The sequence below is a fragment of the Eleutherodactylus coqui genome, chromosome 7 (assembly GCF_035609145.1).
Source record: "Eleutherodactylus coqui strain aEleCoq1 chromosome 7, aEleCoq1.hap1, whole genome shotgun sequence".
Classification (NCBI taxonomy): domain Eukaryota; kingdom Metazoa; phylum Chordata; class Amphibia; order Anura; family Eleutherodactylidae; genus Eleutherodactylus; species Eleutherodactylus coqui.
Window position 1 is genome coordinate 62,470,608 of NC_089843.1, and position 19,976 is coordinate 62,490,583.

The 19,976-nt window shown below is 43.9% G+C and overlaps 2 protein-coding genes across 4 annotated transcripts in view; one reads left to right on the plus strand and one right to left on the minus strand.

Annotated features, from left to right (window-relative positions):
• Positions 1-725: 725 nt before the first annotated feature.
• On the minus strand, positions 726-18,094 carry GNPDA2 (glucosamine-6-phosphate deaminase 2). Of its 3 annotated transcripts, none has more exons than XM_066573128.1 (7): positions 18,011-18,094; positions 10,400-10,564; positions 8,785-8,886; positions 6,662-6,844; positions 4,480-4,664; positions 4,066-4,240; positions 726-1,242 (listed from the first exon to the last, which is right to left on the minus strand). In XM_066573128.1, exons 2-7 carry the CDS (start codon positions 10,521-10,523, stop codon positions 1,184-1,186), a joined length of 828 nt encoding a protein of 275 aa, XP_066429225.1. In that variant the 5' UTR covers positions 10,524-10,564; positions 18,011-18,094; the 3' UTR covers positions 726-1,183. The 3 variants fall into 3 exon arrangements, with proteins under 3 accessions (XP_066429225.1, XP_066429226.1, XP_066429227.1); XM_066573129.1 differs by lacking the exon at positions 18,011-18,094 and adding an exon at positions 17,899-17,988; XM_066573130.1 differs by lacking the exons at positions 10,400-10,564; positions 18,011-18,094 and adding an exon at positions 10,295-10,316.
• The window catches only part of YIPF7 (Yip1 domain family member 7), a 102,427-nt gene continuing 83,688 nt past the window's right edge, over positions 1,238-19,976 (plus strand). The window contains exon 1 of the mRNA XM_066573132.1: positions 1,238-1,543. The gene's annotated coding sequence lies outside the window, so the exon portion shown is untranslated. The remainder of the gene's footprint in view (positions 1,544-19,976) is intronic.

Sequence of the window (19,976 nt, forward strand, 5' to 3'; positions counted from 1 at the left end):
TATTGGAAAGCCAATTCTCCAGTAGTTTTTGCTTCAAAACCACAAAATTGTATGGAGATGACTCAATCTGATTTTGCAAAAAGTGGTCTGATTTTATCACCCAGCTGATCGCTACGAGCAACACTACTGGTTATACTAGCGCCAACACTCCATGCTACAAGAGAGCAGGGCTTTACAAGGCAGGACGGGGAGTGTGGGAGAGAAGTCCTGGCAGCATGGCTGGCTTACTACAGGTGAGGGGGAAGTAAGTGGATTGCAAATCACAAAAAAAAAATGGAAAAACTGAATTGATAGAGCCCAAACAGCATGCAAACAGCAGTGGCCAATAAAGAACTCGGCTATTTATGAACATTGTTTGAGAATGCAGACTTTTTTTTTTTTTACAGACCCCCCCTGTAACACACTTGTACCTGCTCCCCACCTTTAAAGGAGAAGGCAGCAAATGTGATAATGAACCCCCCAAAAAACATTCACATGACCACTGCAGCCAATGACTAGCACGACTGCTGCGGGAGCTTCCAAGACGGTGGCGGCTTTGCTGGAACAGTTGGGCATTTTAAAAAGAACTACATATTTTTTTTCTTTTATACGCTTTTGTCACCCGGCCTTTTTTTTTTCTTACATGTTGAAAAATCTCCTTTGCGGAGGACAATAGTTGTGGACCGCATGGCTGGATGCTACCAATCTAAAGTCACTAAGATCTAAATAAAAACTGCAACTCATGGTTTTATTTACGATTTCACAATTTATTGTTGAAGACGATCTTAGAAAACGGCACCCTGTAAACAGCGGAGCAAGAACTTCAGAGTGTGAAATGATTCTTAAAACAAGATAAAAAGTTTACAATGGCAGCCGGCGGTGAACTGCTGAGCCGCTGCTGTACACACATGTCCAGAAAGCAAATCTCTTCCGGCAGCAACTGCAAAGTAGAGCATCTGCAAGCAGCAATATATATATATACATAAGAAGGCAACACTTGCTGACCCTCAACACACCACCAGGGGCTGTGTCTGCTTCAGAGAACGGTCAGGTGGTCTATAGAACTGAACCTATAGATGTAGTATGGAATGTTACATAGCTAAAGCGGAGATTGGACCAGAAGAATACAGTACTTGTGCAGTTGGCAGACCAGGGCACAGTAACATTGCATAGCCACAACGTCATCCGCCACTTTCAGACCGCGTCAGTTCTTCTTCATGCTGTGCAGCGGTTCCACCAGTTTGTTATGTACATGCATCAACCCTGGGAAGAGAACAGAAATAGCAGTTCTAGTTTTACTGAGACTTCTGTCACGCACGTTCTTTCCGCATGACTGACGATGGCTTAACTCTTGAGAGACATGAAAATCTGTTACAATTATAGACTTACAAGTTAAAAAAAATAGGTCTGTCAACCCCTTAATGCTAAATGGCGTAAGTTTATGTTCTGGCAGCGGGGTACTTGACACACCAAGATGTAGACTTACGTCATGTGGATGGTGCAAGTCCAGAAGCTAATCCCGCAGCTGAAGCCGGCTATGACACAGTCTCCCAATGCAACAGCGGTGAGTAGTAAGATCATCGATCTCTGCTGTTAATCCTCCTACATGCCACAAACTATGTATGATCGCCGCATGTAAAGGGTTCACAGAGGGAGCGTGCTCATCGGACCTCCGTAATGTAATACTAGTGTCCCAGCTTGCTATTGTAAGTGATAAGGCAATGCCTTATCATAGCTGTTATGGTTCAAATCCCCTACAAGGACATAAAAAAAATGTAACAAAAAATTAAGTGTAAAAAAACACTCTTTTTTTGTGCACATTCCTCTATTTGTATAAACAAAATTAACAATACCACATATTTGGCATCATCGTATCTATAACGACCTGTACAATTAATTAAATATACTATTTAGCGTAGCAAAAACTGTAAAAGAAAAAAAACCCAAAATGCGATTTTTATTCGTTATGCCTGCAAAAAACCACTGAAGCGATCAAAAACCCGTACATACCCCAAAATGGTACCAGTAAATACTACAGCCCGTCGCGCAAAAAAAGCCCTCATGGAGCTTCATCAATGGAAAAATAAAAAAAATAAAAAGATATGGGACTTTGAATGTAACGATGTAGAAAAAATAATTTCCAAAAAAGGGAGGTTTCATTGGAAAAGGGAAAAAAAACTAAAACAATTATTTTGGTATCGCCATAAATGTACCAACCAGCGGGAAGAGAATGTATCATGTCACTTATGCTGCATGATTAACGCTGTAAAAAAAAAAAAGTCAGAATTGATGTGTTTTCTCTCCCTCGAAAAAAAAATTTTTAAGTTTTACAATGCACTATATGCACCCAAAAATGGTAGCAATAAATCTACAGTTCGCCACGCAAAATAACAAGCGCTCATACTGCCATGGCAGTAGAAGAATAAAAAACATTGGGGCTTTTCAAAAGTGGAGATGAAAATCCCTAAAACAAAATCATTGCATCCTTTGAGCCAAAGGAGGCCCTGCCATTAAGGGGTTAATGAGACAAGTAATATTTGACCTATAAATGACAACCTACGATACAGGACGTCCAATGGAATACTGGCCTAGGGGTAGTTTTGGTGTGTGAAGTCAAGGCAGGCATCCATTGTGTGGCTACCTCCAACATGCAAGGGATGCTGTACTGTGATTGGACAGGTGCAATGTGATGCTGAACGAACAGCATGATGAACCGCTGCTCCTGCAGCACATCTTATGTACTCATGAGGCTTTGTTTACCTGGATGGAGTGAGTAACTGCCACAATGTGCCCCACTAGGCAGAACGTGCTACACAACGCATGTGACAAGACCACCACCAAAGGCGTTTTGCCCTACTAATTTGGCGATAAAGTCGAGGCGAGGAGATCCTTGGTCCTGTTTCATTGACGGCACCCTGAATGGCGATAGATAGATATCTGAGCAGCCTAAACACGGCAGTGGACGAATGGATCGATGACTTGTCCTTGGTGCAATGTCAATAGGTTTGGTACCAGCCCAATTCCCAGAGAGGTGTGTGCCAGTGGCTCGCAGCTTGGTTTAGAACTCATTGGATTGGATTGGACAGCACAGCCCTGTTCCTTGGCCACCATGTTCCCAAAATCTGACCCCTCGGGATTTATTTCTGTGGGGTCATCTTAAAGGGGTTGTACTGAGATTACAAGTTATTCCCATGGGGATTGCTTGCTGAGCGGTGGGGTCTTACCACTAAGAACAGGTTTCCCGTGTCTCACACATCCACCCCCTTACTACACACTCCATTGTGAGGAGATGGAATAGAGCGCTGGTAGCGCAAGCACCATTCATTTTCAAACAGCAAGCATACAGATATTTCCGTCAGCCCCATTGAAATGCATGGAGCGCCAACAACACGTACTGGGCTGGCATTCCATTCATTCTGACGTCACTCAAGGGAAAGAACTAACTCCCAGGTTGGCAGAGCGGGATGTGGGTCCCTTGTTCTTGAGATCAGCAGGGGTCTCAGCGGTTAGACCCGCACTGATCAGCAAGTTAGCCCCTATCCTGTGGCTAGAGGATAACTTGTAATCTTGGTCTACCCCCTCTAAGGCAGCTCCTTACAACAGATACCCAACAGTATCTCATGATGTTGGTGAGCTGGAGAGACTAATACCAGCGGCCTGTGAAGCGATGACCCCAGAAATGTTACATACCGTCCCTTCCGCTATGCTCAACCGTGTACATCTCTGTAAAGAAGCTGCTGGTGGTTGTTTTAGACATTTTCTACAAAAAAAAGTTCATTTTTTGCTTCAAGTTGATTCCCTTTGGTTATTTTTGCGCTCGTACAAGCAGCTGCACACACACCCTCGTGCGGTGCTGGACAGGTCTCTTTTACCCCTGGCTAGGTATTTCTGTGGACACCCTGTGTATGGACCTGGTCATCTGTACCCATTTACCCTGTAAAGGAATATATGAGCCCAGAGCGGTGTATAACCACCATCTGTCATTACAGAAACATGCTGTACTTGTGAAGACCCTCATTTCCACCCGGTCCCAGAATGGGACATATGGCATCAGCCAAACAGGTTTCATGAGTATCCTATCCTCACCTTTAAAATACTTCACAGTTTTGACTCTAAGTTCTAATGTAGCATCTTCATCGCATACGAATATAGTACGAGGATGTTGCTGGAAAGCGGACACTGTCCACATGTGATTCACACCGTCCTCTATAGCTTTATATAAAGCAAACGCTTTATGGGCTCCAGTAATGAGGATCATCACCTGTCAGGAAAAAGGGAAAAGCAACTTAAAGAGGTTGTGGAGGATTAGAAAAAACGGTCCGCTTCCCCCTCACACACCCCAACCAGCTCCACTATTGTGCATGGGTTCATCTGGTATTGCAAATGCATCCTATTCATATCATTGGGGACAGACAGCAATACTAGAGGATGCTTAAGACTGATGCTCTTTCTGGGAGAAGAAACTGTATAAGTAAGATGGAGGCGTAAAGGTGTAGTTACCTCTTTGGCATCCATTACGGTCCCAACTCCAACTGTTAACGCCATAGTTGGGACTTTAGAAAGATCACCAGCAAAATATTTGGCATTTGCCAAGATAGTATCCATTGCCAAGGTCTTTAATCTTGTTCTGGATACCAAACTGGAACCTGGCTCGTTGAAGGCAATATGACCATCCGGACCAATACCTACAAAGAGGAAAGCAGGTCAATAAAACTTTAACCCCTTAAGGACCAGGTTGTTTTGTACCTTAAGGACCAGACACTTTTTAGGAATTTTACCCATGTGGCGGTTTTACTGCTCTATTTTTTTTCCTTTAGCTACCAAAATTATTTTTGCTGCGTTTTTTTTTCCGTGACATATAGGACTATTTTTTTAATATCTTTTTCACTGACTTTTTTTTCCGTTTTTTAGTTTTATTGGGGGTAAAATGCTAAAAAAAATGATTTTTATAACATTCATAGTTTTTTTAAAAATTATTTTTATATTTACACTAAAATAAAGTATGGGAATGGGTTCCTCTACTTATTTCGGACGTTTTGATATATAGTATGTATGGTTTTGGTTTATAGGGCGCATACGGCAACGTTTTTTGTTGGAGTCTGCTTTGTGTTATTCTCTTTCTTATGTATATATTGTTGTTTTATTCTGTTATTTTGTTTTACTTATTTATGTAATTGTGTTATTTTCTATCTGTGTCCCCCATGACGTCATATAAGACCTCTGGGGGACACTCACTTTTTTTTTTTTTTAACTTTATTTGACATTTTCCCACTGTAGCTGGGGCATCCATAGGAGCCCTAATTATAGGGTAAAGCAACCCCTGGAGTGACATTAGTCACCTGCAGAGCTGCCAGGGTCTAAATCTGACCCTCCAGCTCTGCAGTAGCAGGGAATCCCGGGAGGTCACATGACCCCCCCAGGCTCCAGTAGTGAAAGAACATCTTACTTTCACTTTCCCCATACAGTGCTCATTGAGCACTGTATATCGGGGAAGCAGAAGGCAGGAAGGGTTAAAAACCCCTCCTGCCTTCTGCTCCGGGTTATCAGCTGTCACTAACAGCTGATAACCCGTTCCTGTCTCTGACTGAGGCAGGAGACTTAGAGCACTGCCGTATTTTTACGATCGGTGGTCCTCTAAGCCCAGGACCAGCCGCCGTATATATACAGTGGCTGGTCGTAAATGGGTTAAAGGGGTTGTCTAAGTTATTTTTCTTAATCAGTGATCCCCATGCCCAAACATAATAAAAGGTCCTACTCGCCTCTCCTGAGTCCCTGCCTGTCCAGCCTCCCCTTCGATGTCGTATTAACAGGCTGGGATTTTACAGGCTCCTGCAGCCAATCACAGACATCAGCGTTTGAGCATTGAAGTCTGCGACTGGCTGCAGCAGCCTGTGACGTCCCATTAATAGGCTGACTGTGGTCTGTTGGCACAGACACCTCCACCAGCTGTGAATTATTATATTACATGCCTCAGATACTGCAGATCATTACACTACTTGCTCATATCGCTTTTATTTCCACAACCAACCATCGTGAATTACATGGTAATTTGGTGCAGTGGTGGCCATCGTCCCAAGTGATATGGAAGGGGCTGCTGAGTATGAAGCAGTGCTGATAACAAATGGCATACAACAATACAAGACAGAGTGCCAACTTAGCTCCATCTGTGTCCCGGATTGTTGTATGCACTTTAGCAGTCCCATGGGAAGATGGCTGCCACCCAACACACCACTTGGCATGTATCATTAGGCTACAGACTCCCAATTCTTCTCCCCTCTTCAGTTCTCATTGGAGGCAGTGATAGAAGCTTCCAAGAGGTTTCCACCTTCGCTTACAACATCTGCTGAGCAACTGATGCTTGCAATCATGGTCAACTCACTGGAATGTAGAAGTCAGGCACCCCTCCTCTCAGGTCACATGGATGGCAGCCGGGCCTCACCCTCGTCAGGGGGCCGGTCATCTAGCAGACAGTCCCTGTATGTGGCACGTCTGCTTAGACGCAGAGGAAATACTTCTCTGATTACAGCCACACGGCAGCTGGCATAGTCAGCGAGATAGAAAAATTGTCGCCATTTGCAAAACCTTGGGCGCACTGATGACCATCCTGGTTGCCATCTAGAACGCTACAGGAGGGTTCCTCCAATAACACGATTATTTCACTACAGCTCTGCATATACCATACCTCCAACGAACAGCTCGATGCCGCCAGCTTCTTTGATCTTTCGCTCAAACTCCTCACATTCAGCCTGCAGGTCGGCAGCATTCCCGTCCAGGATGTGCGCGTTATTGGGATCTATATCTATGTGCTTGAAGAAATTATTCCACATGTACGAGTGATAGCTCTCAGGGTGGTCTCTGGGTAGACCTGACAAACAAGGAAATGCAGCATCAAGGGGGTTACTTAAAAAGGCAGTCACCAGTCTCCATGATCACTGTAGGTGGCTACATGGTAAGGTTGTCAGAATTAGCCGCTAGATTAGTAAACTGTACCATAAAAGTAGTCAGGGTGAAAAGCTACAATTACAGACTACGGGCTTCACAGGTAACCTTTATTTTCAATTTTCGCCACAAAGTAGAGGGTGGGAGGAGTTGGGTTTAATCATTGAGTTCTAAATTTTGACCAAGATTTGTTGCCCACTTTGTTGGATCCTGTGACAAGCATCAATGAGCAGGCTAAAGTCTGTTTGCAATCCCTACTGTAGTATGTTTAACCCTTTCCAATCCACTGTCTGACGTCTGAAAACATTCTGATTGAAGGCTGTACAGCTCCGATGTCGGAAGACGTCCGGCAGGGTATTCTTACTGTATATTACTGGCCGCTCTGTTCTTGGGGGCCTCTCCAGCACGTCCCATACCGCAGTACTGGCTCTAGCCAGAAGATGGCGCCATTGTATAATGGCAGAAAGAGGAAGCCCCCTAGAAAACCCTGAATCCAAAATTGGATTGCAACGGGTTAAAGGGATGTTCCCATCTTACCCAAACATGGCCTCAATGGGAACGCTTTGTACAAGGTTTCCGGAAAGACAGAAACAGCAGAGAACAGCTAACGTACGCAGTTTCATAACTCCATAGGATTTAATGGGAGTTGCACAAATAACATAGCACTGTACACTATGCCATTTCTGTAACTTGAAAAATAGTCTGTGGATATTCCATAGAAGTCTATGACAGAATACTCTTAATTACTCCAGCCTGATTTAGTAATCTAATTACCATCCCAACCTTGAGCAGTTTCAAACTCTCCTATAATCGATAAGGGCTCATGCCCACGAACGTATGTGTAAAAGGGACAAGCGCATTGTGAGTTTTTGTTTTGTTTTTTTAACTCCCCGCTTTGTTTCAGAGTGGGGATGTGTATAAAAACGACCATACGCAATGTATTGCATATGGACAGCATTTCATACGTTGCCTATACCAATGTATATGGCTCACGCTGCATGGTGCACTGTGAAATAGAGCATGCTGCCATCTATTTCTTGTGCGTATCCATATGCAGTGTCTACATGCCGGTGTGCATGGATCAATGAAAGTCCATTGAGTTTATTCACTACGTGTCCGTGCAATGCACGCGTGATATGCGGTGAAAACACGGTCAGGGGCATGAGCCCTTATTAGAAATATCACAGTATATATAATAATTTATCACTTTCTTTCCCTACATTAGCCATATTATCACATGGAACTCTTCATGCAGTTGCACTAGTTGTGAATTACATGCCCACTAACTTGTCAAACAACTTGTGCCTAGAAAATAGCCAAGACGATAACTAGCAAAACCGCTTTTTACTTTAACTAAAATGATATTTTTTGTACTGGCAACTAGGGGTCTCCCTTCCTTCTAGCTTCCTGTCCACTGTCTGCTCTCAATTGATTGACAAGACATGTGGAGACATTACAACAGATGTTGAAATGTATAGAGGGAAGAAGGGAGAGGAGAGATTCACACAGATGCTGCCTGCAATCTAACAGTAAGTCACTGTTTACTGTGTTTTAGCTACAAAAATGACATCTCCACTGCTCACTCTTGCTGTACACCGTTCTACAATATTTTAGGTCTGTGTGTATTACAGACATTTAGAGAACAGGGTCTGCAGTTCCCTGTGCAGAGTCTATAGAACACAGTACAACAGCCAGGCTCCTCCAACCAATCCTGAGAATCAGATGTACATCTTGCAGAGAGGAAAATGCAGGACTCGAGTCATACAATGGCAAGAAATAGTGCTACTCCTCATGTACACACACAGCAGCTTGTTCTGAAAAGTCATCTGAAATGTTAGGTACGCTTAATTGTAAATTAAAACTCACCTACATATTCATCCATATTAAAGGTCTTCACGTATTTAAATGAAAGGTCACCAAGTTTATGATACTCAATAAGTTTCTTGTAACATCCTAATGGTGTGCTACCTGTACCGACAAAGAAATGAAGAGCGATGAAATGCACTCATTACATCTGGCCGTGGCAATTACATTTTTTTTTTTTAATTTCAGAAAATAACTTTATTGAACGTATTCTGAGAGGAAGAGTAAAGTAGTACAATATAATGCAAAGAACTCACTTATAGGAAATGCAAAAAAAATCTCCAGCAGTTTATAAACTAGGTTCTAACATGTAAAGGAGAATTGGTAAACCGTATATGCTGCATCCCACGCTGCAGCTCCGGTCTTCCCTCTGTGAGTGTAGGACCTTTATTTATTATTTTTATTCTTTTTTAGGCATGGAGAGCTCAGATTTAAAATCATTTCATCGTGAATGATCCCTTTAACAACATACTGTATCCTTAATACATAAAAGGGGTTCTCACACAACGGCTTCCTAGAGGGAAGCGACCACCTTCTCATAACCCCACAAACAGCTAGTTTTTTCCTTGCAGTGGCTGGAATATTATAGGGGGTGGACAAAAATATGAAAACACTGTACAAAATGTATGGGATTTCAACTATTAGCACTTAACTCCCCTTTTGACCCCTGCTTGGCTGAGAGCTTTCCCACCACATTTTTGTGTTTGCCTCACCTCTTGCCCCACTCTGAGTGTTTTGGAGAGCCAGCAAGCAACAGCAGCTAAGTGGCTTTAACCCCAATGGAACCTTGTTGCTTGGGCAGATGTTCACTTCTACCTGGCAGCATATTATCAAAAACTTTGGTTTGAAGTACCAATCACATTGTGGAGGCGGGATTTATGAATTGGCTAACCAATGCTGTGGCTCAGCCAATTCATAAATCCCACCTCCACAACGTGATTGGCTCTTCAAACTCTGCTCAGCCAATCAATGCAGATCTAGATGAACCAATGACACCCCTTGCATTGGTTCATCGAGAGTTGTATTGATTGATTCATCCAGTGCTACTCAGCCAATCAGAACCATTGCTTCCTGTGGGCGGGATTTTTGAATCCGGCAACAAGGAAGTGATCTTCTGTGGGCAAATGAGGAGCTCCAGAGAGCAGTGGGAGGACCCAGACAGAGCCTGCTACGTAAGTATGCCTTTCTTTTTTCAGGGAGTGCAGATAGGGCTTATTTTAGGAATAGGGAAATGTATCGCATTGCCCGAAAATCGCTAGTTCATGAGATGCGATAAACAAGGGAAACATAGGCTACAAAACATTGCAAATCACGGCAGCATAGCGCATGCCACGATTTTTTCTTCTAGAAACATTGCATCAGTGAAAACATCGCTAATGTGAAGGAACCCATTGGAAACCATGAGCTTCACATACACACGTTTTGTAGCGCTATCGCATCGCTACAAAATCGCGCAATTTTGTAGCCCATGTGAAAGCGGTCTTATTACCTATGTGGTTAAAAAATTACTTACACCAGTGTTTATTTGGTAAAACAGCAAAAAACTGCTCAGTCCACAACTAAAATGTTCGGACCAACTGCGCCAATCACTTCCAGATGGGCATAAACGGTACGTTACCTGTGGGAAGACCAAGGGTAAAGTAATTGTCCGGGCCAGGATTGAACTGGATGATACGGTTGCATATATATTTTGCTGCCCACTCGCTTGCCAGGGCATAGTCATCTAGAATTACCAGCCTCATGGTTGTGATAGGCTCTCCCCCGACAGCATACAGCTAGCAGTCTGCAAAGACATGAGAAAAACCTTTAACCCTTTAAAGACCTGAATTTTTTTCAAATTTCAAATCCTTTTCCACTTCTTCATTCCCACTTTTCAGGAGCTATAACTTTTCTGTCAACGCAGCTGTATGAGGGCTTGGGGGGGGGGGGGGGGGAGTTGTATTTTTTAATAGTTCTATTCAATATACCCTATATAGTAATGTAAGGAAAAAAAGTTAAGTGGGGTGTAAGAAAGAAAAATGTGCCATAGTTTTGGGGGGTTTTGTTCATGGTGCAGCAATACTGAATTGGTAACTTTATTTTGCGGGTCAGTACAAATACTAAATTTATTCAGTACATTGTGGTATACTTTCTAGTAACATCTGATACACTTCAGCTGGTATTTCCCTCCATTCATCCTGCAAACGTCTGCTGAGTTCTCTCAAAGATGGATGCTGTTTGTATTTCCTGGCCCGATGTTTCAATTCGTCCCAAAGATGTTCTGTATAGTTCAGGTCGAATAGTTAAACATCCATATCCTCAAACCAACGTAAAACAGTGTTGGATTAGTAAGAAGGTTCCATTGTCTTGTTGGAAGTATGGCTGACCATTCCCAGAGTATAGCCTCATTGTCCGTGGCACATTATAGTCTAGAATGTCAGGGTACAGCTCCATGTTCATGGTTCTTGCCACTACAACCAACAGACCAAGGCCATATGATGTAACACATACCTAGATCATAATGGAACCTCCACTGTACTGTTGGCACAACACACAGACTAAAGGTGTCCCCCAGGTGTCCTCCACACCCAGGTATGTCCATAGAATGTCCATAGAATGTTCTTCTCTTGCTCAACTGTCCAATGACGATGCTCCATGCACTATTAGGCTGGGTTCACACTGGGCGTATTCCCGGCGGAAATCCCGCGGTTTGGCCGCAGCAAAAACCGCGAGATTTCTGCCGGGAGAACTGCTGCGAAAAAACCCACGGCAGCTTTGAAGCGGCCCGGCCGCTCGTTTTTCCGCTGCGGCCGACGCTCCCATAGAGGAGAGCGCGGCCGTGGCGAAAAGAAAAGATAAATAGACATGCTGCGGTTCCAGCCTGACTTACCGCAGCGGATTGGCCGTCCCGTGTGGACGAGATTTCTGAGAAATCTTGTCCACATGGCTGGCTAATCCCGAGATTAGCGGCCGCGGGCGGATTTGCCGTGGCGAAATTCCGCGCGGAATTTCCGTGGCAAATCCGCCCTGTGTGAACCCAGCCTTATAGACAGGCCAATCCATCTTTTTTGGGCATATTTGCTAGATGTTTACAGGGTGAATGGAGGGAAATACCAGCTGAAGTGTATCAGATGTTAGTAGAAAGAATACCATGGAGAGTATCCAATGTTGTTAGGCCCAAAGGAGCCCCACTAAGTATTACCATATGGAAATAAATGCTACTTCTGATTCTTGCTCAGATGTCCGAATACGTTCGTTAAGATGTTATATAATAGGCTGTTACAGTCAGCATCAGTAGAAGATAAGCAATATAATGTTTTTACAAAGTAAGGATGGGCTCACACGAGCATAAGCGCATTTCGGCCACGCCAATATGCAGCTTGTTTGCGCAACTGAAATGCGCTTTCAACCTGTGTATGTGGCCTTCTACCCCGTGTATTTGTGTGCGCTCTAAAATAATGCCACTAAATCCCATTGATTTTGTGCATTTACACAAGTCCATTGATTTCACTGAGCTCTTGCTGTGCCCAACTGCGCACAAGATCAGTCATTTATTTTACGTACCGTAATTTTTTTTGCATGTAATACGCTGTGAACATTAGCCTTTATGCAACATGAACATACATGAACTTTAGACGGGTGCTTAAAAGGTCGTCATTAGAGATGAGCGAGCACCAAAATGCTCGGGTGCTCGTTACTCGAGTCGAACTTCCCGCAATGCTCGAGGGTTCGTTTCGAGCAACGAACCCCATTGAAGTCAATGGGCGACCCGAGCATTTTTGTATATCGCCGATGCTCGCTAAGGTTTCCATTTGTGAAAATCTGGGCAATTCAAGAAAGTGATGGGAACGACACAGCAACGGATAGGGCAGGCGAGGGGCTACATGTTGGGCTGCATCTCAAGTTCACAGGTCCCACTATTAAGCCACAATAGCGGCAAGAGTGGCCCCCTCACCTCCCAAAAACCTTTACTTCTGAAAAGCCCTCATTAGCATGGCATACCTTAGCTAAGCACCACACTACCTCCAACAAAGCACAATCACTGCCTGCATGACACTCCACTGCCACTTCTCCTGGGTAACATGCTCCCCAACCACCCATTTCAGTAATAGTAGCAGTCAAAACAGGCCCCGGTAACAATTCTGAAGCAGCAGTATAGGGGGAGCACAGTCTTAGTTCCATTTGAGTAGTAGTAGCAGTCTGGACAGGCCCCAGTAACATATCACTAGCAGCAGTATAGGGGGAACACAGTATTAGTTCCATTTCAGTAGTAGTAGCATTCTAGGGTATTAATGAGCGACTACTACTCCCAGCAGACACGCAGTAAACTGTAGACGGTCACAGGCTTAGCTGGGTAATAATGAGCGACTACTACCCCCAGCACACACGCAGTAAACTGAAGACGGTCACAGGCAGCCCAAATATAGTATTTTTTTCCAATTTTGGGGAAAAAGCCCACTGCCTATATAGCCTGTATATGGATTTCCCTGTTGGAGGATGACTGTGGTTATTGAAAGCACAGTGCAGCCAAAAAAAATTATGCGCAAGGCTGCAGTAACACCTAGCTGGGTAATAGTGAGCGACTACTACCCCGTGCAGACAGGCAGTGAACTAAACACGGTCACAGGCAGCCCAAAGATTTTTTTTTCCAATTTTTTTGAAAAAGCCCACTGCCTATATAGCCTGTATATCTCTTTCCCTGTACCACTGTCCCTGCCTCACCAGTACTGCCCCTATACTCAGTAAAATGACTGCAGACTGAGGACGCTATGGTCTGCACGCCCGATATACAAAAAAAAAAAAAATTGTGCAAAACTGCTAAAAGCAGCCTCAACAGTACTGCACATGGTCAGATGTGGCCCTAAGAAGGACCGTTGGGGTTCTTGAAGACGACTATAACAGCCTAACACTCTCCCTATAGCAGCTACAGCAGGACGGCACTTTCCCTAATGGGTCATTCCGTGTCAGTTCAACCAACGCTCCCGGTCGACCATCTCAGATTTCAATGAAACTTTGCACAAAGGTAGACCCTGACCCTAAACTAAGATAGCCAGAATATTAGGCTTCAAAGTGCTTTGGTTCACGAGCTACAGGTCTTAATCTAGGGGGTTGTCATGTGATTACAGCGCGCAACCTGAAAAAAGGGGCGATTTCAATCCATTGCCAAACCAGTTCTAATGACTCTAGAGCAATGAAACTTCACACACTAGGAGAACTTTTGGTGCTGAATCCAGCTAAGCTCCTCAGACTGCCACTCTTATCATCATTCTGCCACCATTGCATGTCAAAGTAGCTGAAAAATTCTATCGCGCAAAATAAAACTCATATTTTAAGCAGTAATAACTCATAATCAATGCAATCCAACTCAGCTATGAATGTATCAATGTGTACTCCATAGAAATGTTTCTCATTATTCCCATTATGGACCCAAAAGGATGCATAGCTCTTAAGATACAAGGAGTCAAAAATGGCAAAAAACACTTTTTTGCAAATTTTTCCCTTTTTCAAAGGCGAAAATCGGAATGTACTCCATTTTTATTTTTTTTCATTTTTGTTCTATTTGGAAGAGAATTTTTTGCTCTACAAGATTCGATGTTTTTCATTTTGTTCCCAGACCTTCTAGATGGGAAAATATCAATGCCTGTGAAGGTCCTATGCACTCGCAGAGGTCAAATAATAAAATAAGTGTAAGTTTTGCATGGATGTATAATTAGTTTAGAAATCATGAGAAGGTAAATTATTTTTGGAATGAGACAACTTTTTGTGCTCAAGAAACCTATGTGATCAAAAATTGCATGGCGAATTCAGGTGAGCCCCAAGCTTTGGCCTAAGATGGTCAGAATATCATTGAGTGTTGCATAATGATTGTGGTATATTACAGTGATCACTGGGCTTATTTAGCACTCTATCCAGATTGGATACTAAGATTATCTAAGGCTAGCATTTGTGTAATAAATAACTAGTTCTGAACTCGCCATGCAATTTTTGATCACATAACTAGTTATTTATTACACAAATGCTAGCCTTAGATAATCTTAGTATCCAATATGGATAGAGTGCTAAATAAGCCCAGTGATTACTGTAATATACCACAATCCTTATACAACACTCAATGATATTCTGACCATCTTAGGCCAAAGCTTGTGGCTCACCTGAACTCGCCATGCAATTTTTGATCACATAAGTTTCTTGAGCACAAAAAGTTGTCTCATTCCAAAAATAATTTACCTTCTCATGATTTCTAAACTAATTATACATCCATGCAAAACTTACACTTATTTTATTATTTGACCTCTGCGAGTGCATAGGACCTTCACAGGCATTGATATTTTCCCATCTAGAAGGTCTGGGAACAAAATGAAAAACATCGAATCTTGTAGAGCAAAAAATTCTCTTCCAAATAGAACAAAAATGAAAAAAAAAAAAAGGAGTACATTCCGATTTTCGCCTTTGAAAAAGGGAAAAATTTGCAAAAAAGTGTTTTTTGCCATTTTTGACTCATTGTATCTTAAGAGCTATGCATCCTTTTGGGTCCATAATGTGAATAATGAGAACCATTTCTATGGAGTACACATTGATAAATTCATAGCTGAGTTGGATTGCATTGATTAGGAGTTATTACTGCTTAAAATAGGAGTTTTATTTTGCGCGATAGAATTTTTCAGCTACTTTGACATGCAATGGTGGCAGAATGATGATAAGAGTGGCAGTCTGAGGAGCTTAGCTGGATTCAGCACCAAAAGTTCTCCTAGTGTGTGAAGTTTCATTGCTCTAGAGTCATTGGAACTGGTTTGGCAATGGATTGAAATCGCCACTTTTTTCAGGTTGCGCGCTGTAATCACATGACAACCCCCTAGAGTAAGACCTGTAGCTCGTGAACCAAAGCACTTTGAAGCCTAATATTCTGGATATCTTAGTTTAGGGTCAGGGTCTATCTTTGTGCAAAGTTTCATTGAAATCTGAGATGGTCGACCGGGAGCGTTGGTTGAACAGACACGGAATGACCCTAATGTCTCTCAGCGTGCATCTGTGGCGAGCCGTGGCCGGCCCCAGTTTATATACTCGGGTGTCACCTGATCTCCCCAGCCACTCACAGCAGGGGGGTGGTATAGGGCTGGAACTTCACAGGGGGAAGTTGTAATGCCTTCCCTGTGTTTCTATTGGCTAGAATACGGCGCAAACTTTTCTGGGAAGAAAATGGAAGTAACTCGAACATTGCGTGGTGCTCGTCTCGAGTAACGAGCATGTCGAACACCCTAATACTCGAACGAGCATCAAGCTCGGACGAGTACGCTCGCTCATCTCTAGTCGTCATACATTTCATAGTTTTGCAACAACTAGAAAACCTATTTAAAAGATGCAGCATTACAAATAATCCACAAATAAGAAATTTAAAGGGATTGTCGAGGACTTTTACTACTGATGATCTATCCTCAGGATAGGCCATCAATAGCTGATTGGTGGAGATCTGCCAGTCAGGATTCCCACTGATCAGCTGTTCTCCAGGCCAGCCAATGCTGGAAGCAGATACCACTGTCAGCATTGCAGCAGCCCAGTTGGTACTCCAGGCATAGCTGTCATTGAATTCAGTGGGAGCTGTCCCTGCAGTACCAGCCCAGGCCACTGCAATACAGACAGCACTGTCCACACTGACAGCAGGCCTGGCAATCAGCAGGAATCCCAAGCTGCGGACCCCCACCAGTCAACTATTGATGACCTATCCTGAGGATAGATGATCGATAGTAAAAGTCCAGGACAACCTTCTTAAGAGCTCCTTCACACTGGCGATTGTGATTCTGCCTCGAGAAAAATCGCAGCAAAATCACATCTTTTTTCCTGTGATTTTTGAGTCACACTGCTTTTTCCCACTTAAACATCGATGTCGATCACATTTTTATTGCGCGAGTTTGCCGTGAGTTTTTAGCGCGAAAGTCAATAGGTCTTTCGAATGTTAAAAACGCATTGCACGAAAATCGCAAGTTTGCGCTTTGCGATGCAATAAAAAGGAGGCTCCATAGGGAGACATGGGAAGATATTAAAAAAATAGTAAAAACATTTTTAAAAAACCCACACGGCAAATAGAAAGAACATGCCGCAATTTTTTTTTCCCCTCGCAACTTCGCATGAGTTACAACATTGCAAATCGAAAGGAAACCATTAAAAAAATCACTCTCGCAAAACGCGATTTTCTCACCCGTGTGAAGGCTCGCTAACAGCGCAATTAAAGGGAATGTGCCAGCGTTAGAAGGTTTTTCTCCTTTCCACAGGATAGAGAATAACTTTCTGATCTGTTGGGGGTCTAATCACTGGGCCGCCCCACCAATCCCACATAACAGGGTCCAAGAGTCCCCCATATGAATGGAGCACCAGTCAAGCATGTACACCATTCATTTGAGTAGGACCACCGGAGATAGCAAAGATCTCCAGCAGTCCCCTGGAAATGAATTGATGCCCATGCAGGGACCTTCCACACCCCCATTCTCAAGACCAGTAGGGGTCCCAGAGGTCAGACCCCGCCAATCACAAAGTTATCCCTTATCCTGTGCCAACATTAAAGGGATATTCTAGACATTTAACCCCTTGCAGTATAGATTACGCACCCTCAGGAGAGGTCATCCATAGTTGATCAGCAAGGGTCTACAGCTGGAGACCCCCTGGCGATCAGCTGATCTCAGCTCCGGCATTCACCGCAGTGCGCCAGAACTCCATCCGCAGCGGGTCACAAGTGTAATACAAGCTACAGTTCCCATTGATTTCAATGGACGCTATACCTTGTATTGCACATCCCCAATTTGGGAGTACGCTCTGCTACAGTGAGTACAGGGGCCGAGATCAGCTGACTGCCACCCCACCAATCAACTACTAATGAACTGTCCTGAGGATAGGTCATCAATACAGCAAGGGGTTAAATTCCCAGAATACTCCTTTAAAAAAGTTATCTCATTTCCGAACCCCTTTAATATCCTTTGGCTCCACTTTCAAGATCCCTTCTTGCTGTCAGTGAATGAAAACTTGTAGTGCTGACAATGAGAGGTGGATACTATTGTATACATGGCGTTCTGCCTGAACTAACTGATACAATGTATCACTGGGAGGACCAGCCTTGTAGACTGAGCTCTGTCACCATGGATACAGGACCTCATTAGCAGGTCACGTGCAGTAACAAGTCCTCACATCCATTCTCAGCCGGCGGCCCCCTCTCTGCCGCCCGCGCAGTCACACAGCTGTAAGCTTCAGCCTCACAACCCACCAACTTTCCAGGCAGTCTCCCTCCGCCACGGTTCCAGCAGTCACTAGGACCTTCCGTGACGTCATGGGCACATGACCAGTCACGTGCAGCAGAGCAGGCAGGCAGTGTGTCGCGCTTCCAGGAAGTGTTTGATTGGCTCATGCGCGGTCATGTGACTCTCGGCTCTGACGTCATCCAGCATGTTTGTGTGAAGTGTAATGGAGTGGAGCTGGGTGTGTGTAATAGGTGTGCAGCAGACGCGTGTTTGTAATGTGCATGCAGCAGAGATTTATCGTTCGCGCAGTGACAGAATTCGCTCTTGCAGCCTGTTTATACAGGCAGATAAATCGTCTGCCTGTAATTCTTAAACATTCGCTGTAACGGCGAATCTGAACGATCGGTATTTAAACCGACTGATTAGCCAACAACGATTTTCATATTTGCAGGACGTGAAAAATAAGCAAACAATTATCGCTCAAATTCGAATGATCCGCGAATTTTTCCGTACCGACCTCTGTGTTATTGCGGCGCTCACAACGTGTGCCCGTTCAGCTGATCGGTCGGGGTCCTGAGTGAGACCTCCGGATTCCGCAGCAAATACCGGCCGTAGCATGCTATGAATAAACGCATTTGGCTGCACACGAGCGGAAATCAATGGCAATTTTCCACTTGCGAAGGAAACATCGCAGCATGCTCTATTTCTGGGTGGATTCTGTACAGAAGTCAATGGAAGCTGTCCGAACCCACATGGCTCCCCGGACCTGACCTGCGACTGGTCGTGGGCACCCACTGCAAGCCGTGCGCACCATCCACAATACAGTACATGTCAGGTACGCGTGGATGCTGGATGGGCACTGCGGAATCCGACCCGGGGAGGGTACAGCCGGCTTTAATCTGACACTTCCTGTTCTGTAGAGGAAACTTCTCAACAGTCATTTTATTATCATCACAGGCAGAATTTCATTGAAAGGGGACACCTTTATATAGATAATCTAGGATTCACAGCTCACCTCCTCCCCAGCCCTGCACAATGATATCTGCACAGGTGACGGGGCGTGCTTACAGCAGTCTCCCATAAAAGTCAAAGTGTCTTCTTCTGTGAATGGATAATGGGGCTGCTGTAAAGCATATCACTGCAGCTCAGGCAAGATGGCCACCCCATATAAACGTACAGATGATAGCAAATAAAAAATCTACAATCAGAAAAAAAAGCCAGAATATCGAAATGATGCAGATTTTATACTTTATATTGCAATTAAAACAGAATTAACCCTTTCCAATCCACTGTCTGACCTCTAAAGACATTACGATTTAAGGCTGTACAGCTCCAATGTTGGAAGAGATCCGTCGGGGTTCTCTTACTGTATATTGCCAGCCTCTCTGCTGTCAAAGCCTATCCAACATGTCACCTCATGCAGTACTGGCTTCAGCCAGCAGATAGCGCTGTTGTATAACGGTAGAAAAAGATAAAGCCCCCTAGGAAAGCCAGGATACAAATTGGATAGGAAAGGGTTAAAGATTACCTGTGTGACATAGAGACTGGCAGGCCATCGGCCGTTTTATTGTATGTGTCAGGCCTTAGAGCTATCTCAGCTTCCATCCTCTGTATTATCCCATTCAGGCCTGTAGCCTTTTGAATGTTTGCATTTAGAAAGGCTATTGTCTGACATCCCCCCTGACAAGAGGGAATAAGCCCTTCCATTCTTCTGTCTCCACTTGTCTGTTTGGTTTAGAATTAGCATGAGGATACCAAATTGTGTGACCATTTACTTGTTAGTGAAGTCTAAGGGAAATCATTCACCTATGAGCTGGATCCCACAGACGTGCCGGCTCCGACGTTCAAATTAGGGAAAAATCTTTTAACCCCTTAATGACATGGCCTATTTTGGGCTTAAGGACCAAGCCTTATTTTTCAAATCTGACATCTGTCACTTTCTGTGCTAATAACTTTTGAATGCTTTTACTTATCGATGTGATTCTGAGATTG

Coding starts and splice junctions, on each gene's coding strand:
- GNPDA2 (XM_066573128.1), bottom strand. CDS start 10,523: ATGAGGCTGGTAATTCTAGATGACTATGCCCTGGCAAGCGAGTGGGCA. Junction 8,887..10,399: donor TACCCTTGGTCTTCCCACAG/GTAACGTACCGT, acceptor TTGTCGGTACAG/GTAGCACACCATTAGGATGT. Junction 4,241..4,479: donor CCGTAATGGATGCCAAAGAG/GTAACTACACCT, acceptor TTTTCCTGACAG/GTGATGATCCTCATTACTGG.